At 33.8% G+C, this 13,046-nt stretch overlaps 2 protein-coding genes across 12 annotated transcripts; one reads left to right on the top strand and one right to left on the bottom strand.

The window, feature by feature from the left end:
• The first annotated feature begins 5,133 nt into the window (after nt 1–5,133).
• LOC120083309 (tRNA (adenine(58)-N(1))-methyltransferase catalytic subunit TRMT61A) lies at nt 5,134–7,835 on the top strand. Of its 10 annotated transcripts, none has more exons than XM_039039008.1 (5): nt 5,134–5,421; nt 5,988–6,077; nt 6,533–6,988; nt 7,114–7,358; nt 7,451–7,835. In XM_039039008.1, the coding sequence occupies exons 3-5, from the start codon at nt 6,540–6,542 to the stop codon at nt 7,687–7,689; spliced, it is 933 nt and encodes a 310-aa protein (XP_038894936.1). In that variant the 5' UTR covers nt 5,134–5,421; nt 5,988–6,077; nt 6,533–6,539; the 3' UTR covers nt 7,690–7,835. The 10 variants fall into 10 exon arrangements, with proteins under 10 accessions (XP_038894936.1, XP_038894935.1, XP_038894934.1 ...); XM_039039007.1 differs by having other exon boundaries at nt 5,988–6,081; XM_039039006.1 differs by having other exon boundaries at nt 5,952–6,077.
• A 207-nt stretch (nt 7,836–8,042) lies between these two features.
• Nucleotides 8,043–12,475, bottom strand: LOC120083308. 2 transcript variants are annotated; one of them, XM_039038997.1, is made up of 4 exons: nt 12,264–12,475; nt 9,597–10,360; nt 9,053–9,222; nt 8,043–8,304 (listed from the first exon to the last, which is right to left on the bottom strand). In XM_039038997.1, exons 1-4 carry the CDS (start codon nt 12,290–12,292, stop codon nt 8,083–8,085), a joined length of 1,185 nt encoding a protein of 394 aa, XP_038894925.1. In that variant the 5' UTR covers nt 12,293–12,475; the 3' UTR covers nt 8,043–8,082. The 2 variants fall into 2 exon arrangements, with proteins under 2 accessions (XP_038894925.1, XP_038894927.1); XM_039038999.1 differs by having other exon boundaries at nt 9,053–9,216; nt 12,264–12,471.
• Between the last annotated feature and the right edge of the window lie 571 nt (nt 12,476–13,046).

The following is a 13,046-nucleotide window of genomic DNA, read 5'->3' as shown; positions in this document are numbered from 1 at the left end:
CGTGTAGCATTTGGTATACGATCATATAGTAAAAGGTATGCGATCGTATAGGTTTTGAGAAGGCCATCGTCTATTTGTAATAGGTAAGCAATCGTGTAGGAGTTTGTGGGTAATCGTGTAGTGAGGAAAGAGAGCTCTCGAGAGGTTATCGAAGTGTGCCCTCATCTTGTACTTCAACTATGCGATCGTGTAGTAAAGCTTAGCGATCATGTAGCATTTGGTATACGATCGTATAGTAAAAGGTATGCGATTGTATAGGTTTTGAGAAGGCCATCATCTATTTGTAATAGGTAAGTGATCGTGTAGGAGTTTGTGGGTGATCGTGTAGTGAGGAAAGAGAGCTATTGAGAGGCCATCGCAACGTGCCCTCATCGTGTACTTTCTTTATGTGATCGTGTAGTAAAACTTAGCGATCATGTAGCATTTGGTATACGATCGTATAGTAAAAGTAGGCGATCGTAATAGGTCTTGAGAAGGCCATCGTCTAAAATTTGAATAGGTAAGCATCGTGTAGGAGTTTGTGAGGGTAATCGTGTAGTAGGAAAGAAGAGCTCTCGAGAGGTTATTCGGAAGTGTGCCCTCATCTTGTACTTCAACATGGCGATCGGTTGTAAAAGCTTAGCCGAGTCATAGTTAGCATTTGGTAGCGATCGTATAGTAAAAGTATGCGATTGTATAGGTTGAGAAGGCCATCATCTATTTGTAATCGGTAAGTGTATCGTGTAGCGAGTTTGTCGGGTGATCGTGTAGTGAGGAAAAGAGAGCTATATTGAGAAGGTCCATCCGCAACGTGCCCTCATCGTGTACTTTCTTTAATTGATCGTGTAGTAAAACTTAGCGATCATGTAGCATTGGTATACGATCGTATAGTAAAAGTAGGCGATCGTATAGGTTTGAAAAGGTATCGTTCTAATGTAATAGCTAAGCGATCGTGTGTAGTTTGTGGGCGATCGTGTGTGAGGAAAGAGAGCTCTCGAGAGGGGAGTTCGGAAGACGCTGTCGCGGAGAGGCCATCGCAGCATGCTGCTCCACTCGTCTATGTTCCGACTAATCGATCGTATAGTAAAAGGCTTTCATGAAATCCGGATAGCATTTGGTATACGATCGTATAGTAAAAGGTATGGGATCGTATATGTTACGAGAAGGCGATCGTGTAGGAGTTTGTGGCCGATCGCAGAGGATTGAATAAGTGATCGTTTAGTCATACTGAGCGATCGTGGAGAGATTGTAAATGATCGTTTAGCTTCTAATAAAGAAGTTGTCATCGTTCACTTATTCTTTCCGGAAGTTTGCACATATTGTTACGTTAATAAATAATTACTAAACGATCACATAGTAATTTTACGAAACGATTGTGTGCGAACGTGTATATAATTACTAAATGATTCTTTAATTTTCTTTAGGTTGAGGGTTTGTTCTATAATTTTCGAAAGGTCGAGGGTTTTCAAATTTCTCATCTTCCCTTATAGATCTTCTTTGGTTTTCGACAGGTCGAGGGTTGAACCCTCATCCTCTTCTCAATTTCCTTTAGGTCGACGGTTAAACACTCGATCTCTTCTTTAATTTTCGACAGGTCGAGGGTTGAACCTTCGTCCTCTTCTCAGGTCGAGGGTCAAACTCTCGATCTCTTCTTTAATTTTCGACAGGTTGAGGGTTGAACCCTCGACAAAATATTTTAAACTAAATCACCGCCTCAAAATCTCCAAAACAACCATATATTTCTAAATAGTTTCAAACCCACTATATTTCCCTAAATAGTTTTCCTAATCACAATATTAAAAGAAAAAACTCCATTTTCATTCATATCGCTAGTTTACTATAATAATAATTTCAATTAAGTACGAGACAAAAGTAAATAAGCGAATTTTTTTGCTTTTTATTTATTTATTTACTTATTTTGTTATATAAATGGAAGTTAAGAACAATCATGTTTAAATAAACTTCAGGGGCTGTTTGGGGGCCCAACATGAGAGGGTATATCCCCACATCCTATATCATCTCAGTATTTGGAGTATCATTATTCTATCTCATCGATTTTAATTGTTTGTGGCTCATTTTCGGAATATGTTTCATATCTTACCGTCATTTTCCTTTCGTGTATCGTATATCATCATAGTGTTTGAACATACTTGATCTTTCATACTCGATCAGAACTCTCTATATATCAGAACCCTCCACATCCTATATCATCTCAGCACCTTAAACAACCCTCCAATGATAAAGTTGAAAATTTCTAAACCAAATGAGTTATAACTAATGAGGAGAAATTAGGTCAAAACGTTCCAAACAAAAGAAGCCACCTGAAACACTATAAACAAATTGTAAGGACTAAATTCTTAAACTAATCTAATTATTTTTACTAAAATCATATGTTTATATTTGTGACTATTATGTGATAAAGTAAATAGCTGACAAGAGGAAAGAGGATGGTGAAGCAATATTAAAAAAGAAATTATAGCCCAAGCATATTGGAGATTTCAGCAAGCCGGGACGGTAACACCACATTTAAAAATAATGTTTTTGGTGGCATTATCTTGCAAATAGGGTTGAATCTTTGGATTTTTCTTGTACCCGCAATAGCATGGTCTCTGCTCCTTCACCTTGCTGCAACAAGCTGATGATGGCTCAACTGAGATTGTGTATGCCAAAAGACATGGTTTCAACTCTTATGGCTCGCATTTCACTGCCTTTGCTAGTTGGGTTTCATCGACAACCACCCCTATCATGACCACCAAAAGGCACAAGCCTTTCATTGAAAAACTTTTCTTCATTCTAAAGTGTTTGAGACTGATATTCGTATGTGTACCAGAATAAGGAAAAAGGAATTAGACTGTATATTACAAAAGACATGAATAATACCTTTTATACACTCATTAATCTGAATAGGTGTGGTTAAGAAAAAAAACATTGTTAAAGTAGTTTAGCTAGTTACATAAACATAAGTTGTTTGATTCTTTACGTGGAATAATTGTACGAGTTTACTCGTTAATTGTTAGAAGTGAGTTGCATTTAAATCTAACTTAAGTAATTTTGTTATTAAGTTTGTTAAGACCTTGTTTTTTCATTTTTTTTTTCTTTGTTTATGCAACCTTGATAAATACATGCCCTTAAGACATGGTTCAAAGGCAGTTCCTCCATACAAAAATCAAATTCCTAAGGCATGTATTTGTCAAGGTTGTATAAACCCAAAAAAAAAAGAAGCATTTAAACTACTTAACAACAAAATTACTTAAGTTAAATTTAATCGTAACTAACTTCCAACCATCACTACAATAATTTTGACTTTAGATGTTAGTTCTGAATTGACAACACATACATATGATGACGTAATACAAACGACCATCTTATTGCATGTCATTATAGGGTACGATGACGAAAAATTGAGTAAAATAGACTGAATTTTTGCACTTATGACAGTTTGAAGTTTAATTCATATTTATATTTAGGTTAAAAAAATGTTATTGAATTTTGTATTTTAAGTAAAAATATCTTTGAACTTTTAAATATTTTTAAACTTTAGAAAAAAGTTACACAATACTCTTATTTTAGATGGAAACCATTAGTATTTTGTTTAAAAAATGTTCTTAAATTTGAAAAAACTTTTTTAAAAAATACGCTTCCTCTAAACTTTCTAATTTTGCATTAGTAATTTTATCTTAAAAAAGATAAGAATTTGTTTACTATTTATCTACAACCATCACCTTCCTCCTATATTTCCTCTCTTTTCTCTTCGTCAATTTGAATTTATAAACACTTTTTATTTTTTCTCTACACTCTTATTCTCCTTTGTTTTACCTTTGTTTATCTCATTAACGAAAATGTCCCCGAAAATTACAATAGATAGATTATAACAAAAACAAAGATAATAGTTAAGTTGTGTTATTAGCCAAAAACATCCTTTTATATTTGTCCATTTATTGTTTTGGTATATTTTAAGAGGCACGGGGAAGGAAATTTTTATTTTGAAATTTTAGGAGAATATGTGGAATTATATGTTTTAACTTGAAGATTTAGTTTATATTTTGTTGAGAGAAAATATAAACTAGACATGATATGGGAGAAAAATGATGGAAATAGATATGAACCAGAGAAAGGATATCAATATAATTTGTTTTGATATCAATTATTTTTCAACTCAAGAAAACTTCAAACAAATTGATCACTATACTAATATTATGAATATTTTAAAACTTTTTTTTTTGTATGATTAAGAGTATTAATGCAATTTTTTAAAGTAAAAAGATATTTTTGAAACGAATATTAAATGTTTGTATTTATATACCAACAGTAAGAGTATTTTTTTATAAGTATAAGGATATTTTTGAAACTATTTTTTTTTTTACCTCGGCCCCAGAAACAAAACAAATTCCATAGCCTATCAAACTCAAATCTAAGCACAACCCATCTCCCAAATCATCGAAAACAAAACCCCAAATAATGAAAATGTGCTGATCTTAAACGATAACACACTAAAGTGTGAACATAAGAGAGAAAACAGTAAAAAAAAATGCGGACCCAGAAGATTAAAACTCTCACATACACCACCACAAGAATATTAGGTGGAAAAATTATAAATGGGACTCCACACAATAAAATAAATGGCACAAAAATGAAATTGCCATCGTCTATGATTTATTCAGTTGTCGCCGGAGTCGAGTCAGTCGTTGTCGTCAAAGTTGTGCGAGAAACTGAAGTTGCAGTCAAAGTCGCATGAGGTCGAAGCTGCCATCTATGTTGAAGTCGCACGCCTTGTTAGGGTTACATTCACGGCCTGCTCTCAATAAAATAAAATATTTGTTTTAAGATGTAAGCCAAAACGACATTGTTTTGGAAAGCGTTTTTTTTATGGCGCTTTCACTTGCCAAAACAATGTCGTTTTGGAATAAAAAAAGAAAATATTATTAAAATTTAGTTCACACGCGTTCCGTTTTCCTTTAAAGTTTAGATGATAGCGCATTTTGGCTAATTTTCTCGTGCCAATATAACGATCTAAAAGTTTTTTTTTTTTTTTTTTTCTTTCTATTTTTATATGATGGCATTTTGATGTTAAAAATAAATGAATAAGTAATAAAAGTAATCCTGTCATCCCTATAAAAAATAACAAACTAATCCTTTCTCAAATTTCAAATCATGAGATTTAAAACTATTGACACTTTTTCTTAAAAAAAAAAAAAAAACGGAAGAAAAAAAGAAAAAAATAGAAAACCCTAAGCCCACCACAACGGTCTATTTCTCTTTCTTTCCCTTCTCGTTAAACCAGCCTAACACCCCCGTCTGTGAGTTTCTCCTTCCAGCCGCCGCCGAAACCCGCAAGTACGAAGCAGTGGTGGGAGTTAACTTCCGGCGTTGCCTCCCCATCGTTTCTTACCCACTTACGGCGCCGGTGGTGCGGCACTCACAGCCCGACCCTCTCTTCCGGCGGTAAGTTTCACTCAGTCTAAATTCTCCTTCCAACTAGTTTATGGTTCTTTTTGTATATTCCGTATAAATTCGAAACTATTCGAACACTTTCTGGCTAGAATCAAGTCATGTATGTGTTAGACTTCTATTTAGATCCTTTTGACTTCAATTAAGGTGCTGTAATTTAGTGCATAACTCTCGTGTACTCTCTATTTGTTGTTTATATTCGATTCGAGGTGTTCGGATCAAATTTAAGGTTGCTTTAAGTAAGATTACTTGTGAAATTTTTTGGCTTATTCTAATGATTTATGGGATTTTGTACGATGTAATTGAAATGTTGGTTTACTCATAGTGTATTTATATAAATAATATCGATGAAGATGTCGACATGTTGACGAAAATTAATACCATATATACAACTCTTTATTCAAATGGGTTGTTTTCAAATTTCTGTTTTCAAACCATCAAATTATCCCCCATAAAGTCTAAATTTACCCTTGGCTTCTCTTCCTTCGTTTGCTTGTTAACTCCTCGTTTTCTTCTTGATTTAGCTTTTTCTCCTTCGTTTTTCTTTCTTCCCGTACCAGCCGCCACCAGCTTCCATCTTCCTCCTCGCCGGTGATTGTGTTCCCTCTGTAGCAACAGAACGCGAAACCCCCTACTCCAAATTCCACTCCGTAGGTAGTCCTTTATTTGAATGTTCCAGCACACTAGAATTTCCCAGTACTTAATTTTTTTCTGGCTGAATCTGCTTCATGATTGCTTACAGTGTTTCAATTCGTTTTGCTTCATTTTACACTTATTTTACCAATACTTGCAGCCCTTTGTTAGAAATACTTGGTTCTTCACTTTAAACATTTTCTGCATTGTTTCGATTTAGTTTCAATCGCGTTTACCGTTTTCTCGAGTTATATGATAATTTTCAGAAACGCTTCATGGAATTCTTCAAATAAGATGTTTGAGAACTTGAAACTTTTTCGAGATATTAATGATTTCAGATAGTAGTTTCAACTTTTCAACGCTTAGTGTCCATGATATGTTATTGTAATAGATCTATATTTTATTTGGTTGCTGTTTTTCCCCCAAATTTTGACAGAAGTTGATATTCTTGATTCTTAATGAGCTTTTGAAGACCAAGGATGTTGCCAACTGATGAGTTGAAAAAGATATCTTTCACCCGTTCTATAAGGGATGGAGATTTAGTCATTGTATATGAGAGACATGATATCATGAAGGCTGTGAAAGTATGTGAAGGGTCAACACTTCAGAATAGGTTCGGTGTGTTTAAACATACAGATTGGATTGGAAAGCCATTTGGGTCCAAGGTGTTGAGTAACAAAGGTGGATTTGTTTACCTGTTAGCTCCAACTCCTGAATTATGGACTTTGGTTCTAAGCCACAGAACACAGATTCTATACATTGCAGATATTAGCTTTGTAATTATGTTCTTAGAAGTAGTTCCTGGCTGTTTAGTTCTAGAATCAGGGACAGGCAGTGGATCGTTGACAACGTCGTTAGCTAGGGCTGTAGCACCTACTGGACATGTCTATACGTTTGATTTTCATGAACAGAGAGCTTCCTCGGCGAGGTAGGAACATGGATCTATTGTATGTTCTCAAGTTACCCTTGCAGAGTAATAGTTCTGTGATTATTGTTAGATCTTGAGATAGTTTAAGAAGTAATACTTATTTGCTTGTTTCTCTCTTTTTTCAGAGAGGATTTTGAGAAGACTGGCTTGACAAGCCTTGTCACTGTGGGGGTTAGAGATATTCAAGGTCAGGGCTTTCCTGAAGAGTTTGTTGGATTGGCAGATTCAGTTTTCTTGGATCTACCTCAACCTTGGTTGGCCATCCCTTCAGCTGAGAAAATGCTGAAACAAGATGGCGTATTATGCTCCTTCTCTCCGTGTATCGAGCAAGTTCAGCGTTCAGCAGAAACTCTTCGATCTAAGTTTACAGGTACTTCCTGAATGACCCTATATGCCATTTAACTTTAGTTTTAGTGTGACCTTGATTTGTATTGTTCACCTTTTGTCATCTCTTTTGTGTAGATATAAGGACATTTGAGGTATTGCTTCGGACATACGAAGTTAAGGAAGGTAGAACAGAGAGTAACCAGGTTGATGGAGGTGGTTCTGTTGAGCTTCCTCCATGTAAGAGGCGGCTGAGATCCAAGGAATCAGATGACATGAACGATGATTCTAGTACGATGGTCATGGTTAGGCCGTGTAGTGAGGCCAGAGGTCACACCGGTTATCTAACATTCGCAAGACTTAGGTGCCTGTCTTAACAAAAATATAGTTCATTTTTCTAGCAAATTGGAAGTTTTGTATTCTTTTTCATCATTCTGGTACCTTGACACTCATTTCAGATTGTTCAATAGTTTTGTTTATATTCTTCTTTCTCATCTTGATATCACCACTCAATTTAAAGTAATTTCATAGGTCTTGGTATTTTTAACTTTCCTAACTCTCAATGAATTTAAAAAAATTCAAATAGATATCAAACACAACTTTACTAATCTAACGCTACCATAATCTCTAACAAAAAAAAAAAAAAAAAAAAAAAACCAAAATTTGGCACATAACTTACAAAACCAAACTGGGTTAAGCATAAGGAAATATTGACATTGGGAAACAAAAATGCACAATGGCAATTTATTGAATGGCAAACTTTAACACCTCTACTTGACCCCTACTATGGACATAAGAAACTGCAACTTCTGGTTGAGTAGATTGAGATCACCATCAGAAGAACCTTTCAGTGGGGAAGGTGGCTCGACTCCGACGAAGGCGTAAAGAGCATTCACTTCATCTATGTACGTTCCGAGTGGTGTGGCATTGTACCCTATGATCTTCTTCATCGAAAGGATATTCTCTCTTATCTTTACCTCGCTTGCTAATTCCTTGCAAAAAGAAGGAAAAAGAACTCAGAATTTCAAAACATTCAACGCATTTTAGAGAGAACTCAACTCAAAAGGCCCAAGAAATTGATTATGCCAAATTTGATGGTAAGAACAGATAAGGTTGCAGAGGTAAAAAACATCTAATGTGAATGAAAATGGAATTAGTTCAGAAGTGATTTCTAATCAATTAAAATTTAGAAGTACTTTCCACAATTTTCTTATCATTTAGTTATTTGGTCAAGAAAAAAAATATCTTCAAATTCTAAAAATAGTCAAAAGCACCCCTTTCAAAATTCACTCCTTGTCCTTATAACTCAGTCAAAGTACTTGCTAGTGCTATTTCTAAACGTACCCAATCAAGAATGATAGTTGAAGTAGTGATTTAGGAAAAGAGATTTTGGTAGGATTGATTTTTTAAAGTTGATATTCATATATTTAAAAGTGATTTTGAATTATTATGTTTGGATAAATTTTGCAAACTAGAATTGTTGAAAAATTAATTTCAAATGATGATAGATTTTTTTTAAATCAATTCCAACATTTGCCAAACATCAGTGATTTTGGTCATGTAAAAATCACTTCCAAACATCATACCCTTCAAAATACGAGTTCAAAATGACTTTTGAGAGCTTAACTCACTCTAATAAAAATTATATATCTACCTCACTCCAACACTTTGATGGTAAAACAGAAAACAATCACAAAAGACTCGAGACCATAGTACGACATCTTTATATTATATACTGACCTCACTGGAAGACACCCTATAATCTTTATGTGGAGCATTTGCTTCTACTTTGGGTTTAATAGTCACAGCTGATACAGACAAATTCTCTTCAGATTCAATCACATCAATCATTGTTACTGAAAGAAGTTGTTCCGCTTCTTCAGACTTGGGAAGCTTGCTTGAGACTGCAACTTAAAAACAATGCAAAAATTTGTCAATTCATGTTATTGCACTTGTGTATCAACACTAGACTTCGTCGATCCATTTAATCCCAATTACATAGTCCGAACACTCTTTTCAGTCCTATGAATTCAAACTGATTCATGTACTTACATCTATCAGAAAGATCAGATATTTGAATTCCCCACCCAAAAAGAAAAATCAAACTTCTGACTTGTAATAAACAAACCTTCGTTCTAAGCATATCCTCAAATTCTGATTACCTCTAAATTACACCATTTTTAAGTTATAAACTAGATCATATATTCACTAGTCCTTGTGTCTATTTGTTTTGTTTTTAAAAAAATTAACATCATTGTAGAAAAGGTGTGATACGAGTCAATACCTTCAGAAGCTCCATATTCTACATGAGGATGAACAACAGCAGAGTCAACTTCATTCAACAAACAATGAACACTGTTTTCAGCAGAATCACTAGGTTTGGCAACCTCCATCGTAATCTCGAGCTCTCGAACATGATCGGCATCTCCATTTGCCTCAGCAAAATCATCATCTCTTCTTCCCTCGTCTCGAATTCTTTTGAGCAAACCCCTAGTTTCTTCCAACTGTTCTTCCTCATCTCCAATGTCTCCATTTTCTTCAAATTCTACATTGGTCACTTCAATGACTGCCCCCTGCTCCCTGCTTCCAACGTCGAGTTCGTCCTCTTCGTCCCCCTTAACTACTGCCATGTCATTATCCAAATCATCCAAAATCTCACCACTCTTTGTTGTTTCCATCTCATGTTTTTCTTCATCTTCATCGATGATGTCTTCCTCGTAGCCATTTTCCTCTACTATTTCTTTGTCAGCACGGCCAAGTTCGGGGGGTGGGGGAAGTGGAAGCCAAACACTCATGATTGTCTCGGCGCAAGCGTAGGACGCGAGGAAGACTCCATAGGGAATTGAGGCTACAAATCCAAAGGCTGACATGATGACCAATGGAGGAAGAACAACAGGAGCAGAAGATATGGCTAAACCAGTAACGAGAAGCTTCTTCCCCACATCGCAACCCTTTTGCACAACAGAGCGTATTTTTTCACTGCTCAGGCCATCGCCGGACGACAGTTGTTCTTCCATATTCCAGTCTATGCTGCGACAGCCTTCCATCCTGACAAATAATATGTTCAACCATCAATTATTTTAAGGATAGTTGCAAATATAGCAATTAGACCAAAAGTATTAACAGATATAACACAATGCAGAAGAATTTGTAAATATAGTAAAATTTAGATCAAACTCTCAAAGTTATTTGAAATTCTTTAAAAATGTTGCTATACAGTTAATTATTAGCTCTAAAAGTATTACCTATTGCAATTGGGGTCAACGGTGACATTCCTAAAATGTAACACAATCCCCTTCGCCTTACTGATATGTAGCATGAGTTGCTACAATTTATCAACATTTTTCTGAGTCCAAGTTATAGTAATTCCATCTATTGTGAGATAGAAATCTCTAATTTTCATAGACTAATTGAGGGAAGGGACAAAAAGTAAAGAACAAAACAACAAAGGTAGTCTCCTTATATGTCTAATAGATGCATCAATTTAGAACCATGTCGACCACTACCTATTACGCATAATAATGAAACTTTAAAGAATTATTTGACACCTTTAAAGTTTAGAAACCGATACTACTCAAAATTGAACAACTGAGTTGACAGTTTATGGTCTAAACTTGCAAAGTTACTCGCATCAGTATTTGAAAACTGTGTTAGTTTTCTTGCGACCTGCTCACCATAGTTTTTCATAATCCTAAATAACCACAGTTTTTAGCCAAATTAAGTTTTTAGTTTTTAGTGTTTTTTTTGTTTTTCAAAATTAAGCTCACGAATTCAACTTTAACCTCTAAATTTCTATGTTATGTGTTGTCACTCACTATCAATGTTTTCAAAAACCAAACTTATGAATACTACTTCCACCTCCAAATTTCTTTTTTTGTTATTTACTTTTCACCAATGTTTTAAAAAACCAAACCAAATTTTGATAACTAAAAAAAGTTTGTTTTCAAAAAGTTGTTTTTATTTTTGGAATTTGGCTAAGAATTCAACCATTATACTTAAGAAAGACACAAATTATTATAAGAAATGTGGATGAAATAAGCTTAATTTTCGGAAAAACAAAAATAAAGTCCAAATTATTATCAAATGAGGTATTTGTTTTTTGTTTTTTTTTTTTAATTGAGCATATTTCCTCTTATAATGATTTACATCTTTCTTAAATACAATGATTGAATTCTTAATTAAATTCCAAAAATAAAAATAAGTTTTTAAAAACTACTTTTTTACTTTTCAAATTTTGGTTTGCTTTTTTAAATTATTGGTACAAATAGATAACAAAATAAGAAATTTGGAGGGAAAGTAGTGTCTATAATTTTAATTTTCAAAAACAAAAAACCAAACATCAAATGATTATAAAGGGGTCTAGTTTTTAAAAATTGTTTTCGTTTTTAGATTTTGACTAATAATTCAAATGTTTCATTAAAAAAAATCCAAATGTTTATTTAAGAAAAAGCAAAAAACTGTAGTAGGTAAATCTCGAGAAAACCAGCATAATTTTAAAAAAAATAGAAATTCAAACAGCCTTAAGAACATTTAAAAAAAAAAAAAATCGAAACTTGACTAGTTTGTGGGAGTAGTGGTTTATATAAAGCTAAATTTTCAAAAACTAAAAACAAAAAATAGATTAGAGAAGGTTAGAAACCAAAGAGGCTTTCGAGCTAATTTTAGTGTCAGTTCACCCGCAAAATGAATACAAACCATCTAAATTCTTGCAAATTGAATGGAAGAAAAAGTTCATCGCTATTTGGACATTAAAGATCACAATAAAGGTAAAACACAAGTTACACAACTGAAATTGAAGAAATAATAGACAAGAGAATAAACGCAAAGATATGTGTCAAAAATTAACATGATCACAAAAACAACCCTAAAAACAGAGAGAAAAGCAACTTAAAAACCTGCAAAAGAGAACTCAACAAAACAAGAAGATGAAGAAGAAGAAGAAGAAAATAACCTGATGAAATCAGGAGGTTCATAGGCCATAATCAAACAAGCTCTTCTGCAAACAGCTACAGTAGAATTCCATGGCAGACAGAGAGAGAGAGAGAGAAACAATGGCGGTTGCAGAATGAATAAATCAAAGAGGAAAAACGGTGTCGTATTGCACCGGAAGCCTTCCACGAACTTAAACGTGGCGGTTTCCTACTCCACCGTCTGTCTTTTTAAGACTTTGATCCTTTTCTTCCCTTCAAGGTATTCTTTATTGACAGGCGTGTCATTGGTCAATTTTGGATAAAATTTATCAGAGTAGCTCGTAATTTGTATGTCTTGTTGGTATATACAAAGATTTGAAATATGGATGTGGATGAAAATATTGACACTCAATTTTATAGAAATATCTATTGGGATTGAAATTTTGAAAGATTTTATATGAAATTGTTATAATTAGTTACTAAAATTTTATATGTGGTAATCGATTATTTTTAATTATTATTTTTATAAAGTAAGATAACATTTAGATTTATATTGTAAATATCTTTAAATGTCAACAACAACCCTTTAGAAAAAAATAATAAATAAATTACAAAATCTCTAATATATTAAAAGGGGTTATTAGGAGAATCTTTACATGTCTTTTTTGCCCTTACATTTTTCATAAATTTCCATATTGTTTGGTTGTGATTTTTCGACATCCATTTGAAAGACAATGGAATTGATGTTGACAAGATGTGAATTTTCGAGATAAGATGCAATAGATACAATTGGATAGATTTATTCAAGGTGGAGGTGGTTACAC

Source organism: Benincasa hispida, chromosome 8 (assembly GCF_009727055.1).
Source record: "Benincasa hispida cultivar B227 chromosome 8, ASM972705v1, whole genome shotgun sequence".
Taxonomy (NCBI): Eukaryota; Viridiplantae; Streptophyta; class Magnoliopsida; order Cucurbitales; family Cucurbitaceae; genus Benincasa; species Benincasa hispida.
The sequence above is the reverse complement of the archived record's forward strand: the minus strand, read 5'-3'. Positions and strand labels throughout refer to the sequence as shown.